The sequence below is a fragment of the Hermetia illucens genome, chromosome 2 (genome assembly GCF_905115235.1).
Source record: "Hermetia illucens chromosome 2, iHerIll2.2.curated.20191125, whole genome shotgun sequence".
Lineage (NCBI taxonomy): Eukaryota > Metazoa > Arthropoda > Insecta > Diptera > Stratiomyidae > Hermetia > Hermetia illucens.
In genome coordinates, this window is record NC_051850.1 from 114232148 (window position 1) to 114238147 (window position 6000).

A 6000-nucleotide genomic window follows, 5' to 3' on the forward strand; every position below is an offset into this window, starting at 1 on the left:
TTTGCGACAATCGGGATGTAGTAATTCATTTTCGCATGGTCGCACACACTTCGCGTTAAAACGCATCATCGCTGTGATGCGGGCCTTTGGATGTTGCCTTCAGCCCATCCTTAGGTTGGTCGCCCCTCGGTCCGGTTGGGCGGGAAGAGGGTCCGTGGGCTTTTTGAACTATATAGTGGCTCTTCAGTGCATCAACCACATCTACGCGGCATTGTTCGCTATTCGTTGAAATGCGCTTCAACTCCCTTAGGACTTCCCGAGACGCCTGCACTTATTCCTCACTGTTCTGCGCCAAATGCTCTCAGCAATGGGATTGGCGCCCTCCTTAATATGGTATCTATTCACTGCAACTTCTGCCATCACATCAACCACGGGTGACAGGTCAAGTTCATTATTTGAAATAGTATCAGACCAGCGAACTCGATGATACGTCGGAGATAGGTATTCTTTAGACTTGGAGCTTTTGAGTGACAGTGGGGTCACTTTCCATATGCTACTCGCATATCGCAACACAGAAAGTACAGAACAATTTCAACTTGTTCTTGGTGTTGAGGTCATTGCATTTGCAGATTTTAGACAAGGCAGCAAAAGCGTTTTATGCGGGTTATGCGTCGGGCAACATCCAGTTCGGTGCCACCGTCGGCACAAACCACCGTTCCTAGATATATAAATTGATCAACGCTTCCGATACTCTGGTCATTAATGCAGATAGGGAGAGATCATACTCTACTAGTCAACTTGAGAACGTTGGTTTTGTTGGGGTTTTTTATTTCACTTATACTTTTCATCACCTTAAGAGGCGTATTCTGGCGAAGCGCGATTAATGTTTTGCTAAATCAAACTGAAGTTGTTGCTGCATCTGTTTACTGATCATCTTAGCTTTGCGTTTATCCACTGTGTGAACTATTTTTCATTCAGAGGCAAGTTTGCGAAATTTTCCATACAGGTTGGCTTCCGCTAACTGAAAAAAAAATAACTACAGTAACAACCAATCAATTGTACCCCTAGGCATTCCTGCTACTTTAGCTTTTAAATAATAATAATAATAATCGTTGGCGCAACAATCCATATTGGATTAGGGCCTTGAAGTGTGTTAGAGCACTGCATTCAAAACCGTAGCGGTACACTACAGTATACTGTAGGAGGCAATGTGGTCAGCACTGCGCTCGCCCGAGATTATTACCTTGATTTGACTCAGGTGAGTACCTGAGCTGAGTTGACTGGTATTCGACGTCAAATCACGACACAAATTCCACTGCCACCAGTGAGATTTGAAGCGCGACCTTCCGTACGACAGCCTTGTGCTCTAACCACTCAGCTTTCCGGACACTTTTAAAGCAAAGCCGATTTCTAAACAATTGATCCTTTATCGGAATGCATTTGCTTCGTGCTTCTTATATGTGAATAAAGGTCCTTGGGGTTGAATGGGATTACCTACGGCGTAGACATAATCCCACGATCCTCTTTAGACACGGGTTGATTTGTAGACCACAATCGAAGGCCCGCCTTGACTGGCACAATGGGGCTAGTTTATATTGAGTGGAGGCTCGGCGTTCCTACCAGTGGATGTGAGGCCTATCTAACACATCTGCCGCGACTAATGAGTACGGCGATCGAGACATACAACGCAACTCCACGCTTGAGCCCACACGGAGTTCTGCCTGCGACATGGACACAACCACCATGAAATTTCCACAAGGGGGCCAACCCAGTACCTTAGGACAGCACTCCAGAATGCCTTGACTGAAATCAGCTCGGTGCGGAGAACCTTCCCACTAGCAAAATACCACAATGCGTACAATACAACACATAAGATGTCACAGGACAACACAAACACAAAACATACGAAAGTACCGGCAGTCCACCATGACCTGCATTCGATCGTCAAAAAATGAGTGTAGAAAATACGTTTCTGTGTAGCACGTTGCGACATCGACGCAAACATCTTATTGAAGGATGCGTAGATCGTTACTATTTTGAGGCATGGAATGATGACTTCTATGTATGTTTTAGATCGTCGAGTCGAAAAAAAATTGAAATTAATCGACGAGACATATTACATTGAACAACCACTGTTCCACGGAAAAAGTCAACAATTCTCATGGCTTTTACACTGAACACTAAGCTGGTTACGAATGTTGAAATCGCGTTGTAGACTGTTGCTAGTTGACATGTCCAATGTTGTCCCGTGCGAGAATAAGAATTTCTCTTTTCTTTGTGACTTGCCGTTTCGTCCAGGGCAGAGGCCACTCATCAGACGCTGTCTCACCTCTGCCCTGGGGGCAGCGTCAATTGCAAGGTCTGGTAATTTTCTGACGTCTTCGAGAGTCAAGTTGAATAGAATTGGGATGGGATCATCCCTTGCTTAGGTTTTAACTCCATTGGGGAGCTCTGTGTCATTTCATTTCCGTACTGGAGTTTGGCAGAAGTAAATGAACAGTTCCACACGTCGACATTATATTCCCGAAATTTCTCGCGCATCTCTGTCGGGCATCGGGATCTGAAGCTACCTTCATATTCCCCCACAATATCTGTATATCCTGCCGTCCAGAATAACAAAGGATTCAGCGTACGATGTACTTGTGCTTACGATCTTCTAAAAAAACTGAGCCCGGCTCAGGATATGTGCTGCTTAATGATCTTGAATGGCACAACAGGAAACGGCACATTGGCTAACGCCCGTTGGGAACGACACGACATCACAGGATCTAGATATCTAGTGTGTTTGCATGATATACATACATATTGAAAACACTATTCTTAACTTATGTCTGGCTAGGATGAATGTCTGCTCCAGACAAACGCTTCTTTTGCGTGCTACTTCTGCTCATGATTTTTACTACAACATCATTGTGTACTTCCTTTTGTCTTCAATTCCCGGTTCTGACATTGAAAACCTGTCACTCTATTATTGTTCTTTCTGCGGAGCATACACGAATTCTAAGAAGCACTGTTTTAAAAGCCGTACTTTTTAAAGCCGCCATTCACGTTCACTTCGACCTGTTAGTTACACCGGAAGTGCCCGCAGTGCACCCCGCTCTCAATTGAACTGAAAGCACCGTCCATGTACCAGCATTTATAAAAAATGTTTAGCAGCGATGAAGATGGCCATAAATTCTTGCTCACAGCCTAAACCAACTTGCCTAGCCGGTTGGCCGAATCATTCTTCATTCGATCACCGGCCGCCTGAAGAGTCCAAACCGACAGGCCAGCCTATCCCACCCATGTTCTGGTCGCCGGTTAACTATGGACTGTTCAGGCATAACTGAACGTGAATGGCGGCCTTTAGAAATCCTAAAACAAATATAAAAGAAAGCCGAACAAAACCTTCGCCATCGACTACGATATAATTGACATGTGTGACTGGATCGTTGAAGGAAAAGCAAAGGTGCGAAAACAATAGCTGGTGTAAACCTACTTCTAATTACAACAAGTTTCTATCGGTGGTACATAACTTTATTGAGTAGCACTGAAGCTTCCAAAAATTGGGTCGATCCTTAAGCAAAAAGTGTTGGCTTTGCTTTATAAAGAATCGTAGGAGGAGTTATAGTAATTCATCATTATATTAAATTTCAGAAAATGTTGTTTAAATGTTCTGAATGGATCAATAGATAACTTGAAGGAATTTATGATTTTTTAACACTCTTTTTCAGAATAATTGTTTACTTTTTGGAATTTTTACAATGTTTTCAGGTAACCTGGGTAAACAGTTCCAGTTCTCATTCATCCTAATCCATTACATCTTACGAGGCATATATTCGATCCCACATTGCCTATATGAAACATGTTACATACCCCTTCAAACAAGAAGCATCACGTTTCTAGTTCCCAGGTTAATTGTAACTATCCCCGATTATACACTTTTTCCTTCAGGGAATAGTGCTTGCTTTAAAGCATTTTTTTTAGTTTTCTGAAGTTCAGCAATCTATTCCGGGCGGGAAATAGGACGTTTGTAATGTTTTGGAAATTTGATAATAAAATATTTGGTGACTACCAACGACATCGACTTTTACTCTTTTAGTCAACATGTTTTAGTAATGAACGATCCTTCGCATAATTATTGAGAGTTATTAGCACTGATTTCACGAAAAGCGACTGTACTCCTATTTGTATTGTAAATTATCACGTCCACCACACCACCATTAAAATCATCAAATTGTATATAAAGGTGGAGAACGATTTCATACAACCATCACTTACATTTCCATCTTTCATCAATCATTCACAATATTAATAAAATTTCAATTTTCTTCTAGACATTGGGACGGTGGTCCGCCAAGATATCAAAACCCTCCTATGGCACCACCAGCTTCTGAATATGAACGCCCACCGCCATATTACTATCCAGGAGCGTCTGAACAGGATTAAGATGCAGCGAAATCAGTATAGGATTTGTGGTAAGAGCATAAGGGGGTGGTCCAGACGATCAAAAATAGGAAATACAATCATCACTCAATGATAGGTTTTTAAATGTCACTATTGTCGTCCTTCGTGTTTTAAAAATATATTGATTGTATTCAAAATTGTGAAGAAACATGCATAGAAACTAATTATACAATTAATTATTATTACTATTGGTTACGATGATTACTTGTAACATTTCCATTTGAGATTTTTCATGGGAATTCAAAGACATTCTAGCTATTGAAATGAGAGGAGAAGGAATGTACACGCAATTTTTGTGATGCATTTCGATAAGAGTCTGTAAATTAAATTTTCTATTTTAATTATAATATATAATTGCAATTATACTTCAATTTTCATCATCTCATAACTTTTTCCTTTGAAGCATATTTTTAAGTTTGATATTGATACTTCTGGATTCATTTAAATATCGTCCAGTTTTCGTTACTTGATTTCATTTTGTTTTGTTCTCTTTACATTTATCCTTCAAGTATGCGCGAGAGTCTGATTGTTTCCACCAATTTAGCCAAATATAATGATGTGTTTTAGATTACTTTTTTTAAATATTAAATAAAATGAAAATTATTGTATAAGACTTTGAGAAAAGTTCTATAAACAAAGGTAGTTTTATTAATATATTATAATTATTTACTCATCGTGGCGGAACTAATGTTTCGTCATATCTTACTGATTTTAAAAGAATCCAATAAAAACATTAGGTGTAAGACAAACATTGTATTTATCAACTTAAGAACAGAAAGGAAATTGTACAATTTGCAATTCCGTTGATGCGAATCAAGTGGAGATATATTTGTAGTTTTCATACTTTCAGTGCATTTAATTATTATAGGACGACCAGATTTTTTTCGTCCAAGTATTTTGTTGAAACGTTTATCAAATTGTATTATAAATTTTCCTAGATTTCAATTCATAGGACAAATCCATGATGTCTTCAATTACTTCACAAAATCCAAAATTAGTTTTTGAAACAATTCATATGCGCTATTGATAAAAGAAGTCTTCTCTTTTGAGTGATTGTTTTCCAACATTTTTTTTAAGAATCAATTGTAAAGAAGTTTTGTCGACTTTATTCAAATAGAGATTACAGGATAAGGGATATTTTTAAATAAAGTAAAACAAATGGGAAACATAAGGTGGTTCAAAACTAAATTACTGCCATATTATATGTGTAAAAAAATCAAATAGCGAAAATGATATTCGAATCTTTATAATATTGTATTCAAATGTTAAACAACAACAATGTCAACACAAATATACACATTTTTGTTTTTGGAATGATTGTATATTTTTAGTTTTCATTTTTTGTGTTGTGCCATCGAATTTGGTTATTTTGGAATTGTCCGCGATGACGAAGTCTAAAATTTATAACATATCAAGTCTACGTCCTTTATATACCTTGGAACATAGAAAGTGCCACCCCAAACACCAGAGTAAGAAATCCTCTTTTTTTCAATTGCTTGTTTGGTTTCAGGTATTACTGCCTGATTGAAAGTAAAAAAAACAAACAAATTTTCCAGGATATTTTCTCTTCTTTATTAAATATTGACATTAACTTTTTTCAAAACAAGATTGTAA

The 6000-nt window shown here is 38.5% G+C and overlaps 1 protein-coding gene across 8 annotated transcripts in view; it reads left to right on the forward strand.

Annotated features, from left to right (window-relative positions):
* The window catches only part of LOC119648786 (prominin-like protein), a 198019-nt gene extending 192311 nt beyond the window's left edge, over positions 1-5708 (forward strand). For all 8 annotated transcript variants that reach the window (XM_038050628.1, XM_038050629.1, XM_038050630.1 and 5 more), the window contains one exon: positions 4257-5708. In XM_038050628.1, the coding sequence (XP_037906556.1) occupies positions 4257-4368 (112 nt within the window). In that variant the 3' untranslated portion in view covers positions 4369-5708. The remainder of the gene's footprint in view (positions 1-4256) is intronic.
* Positions 5709-6000: the final 292 nt, after the last annotated feature.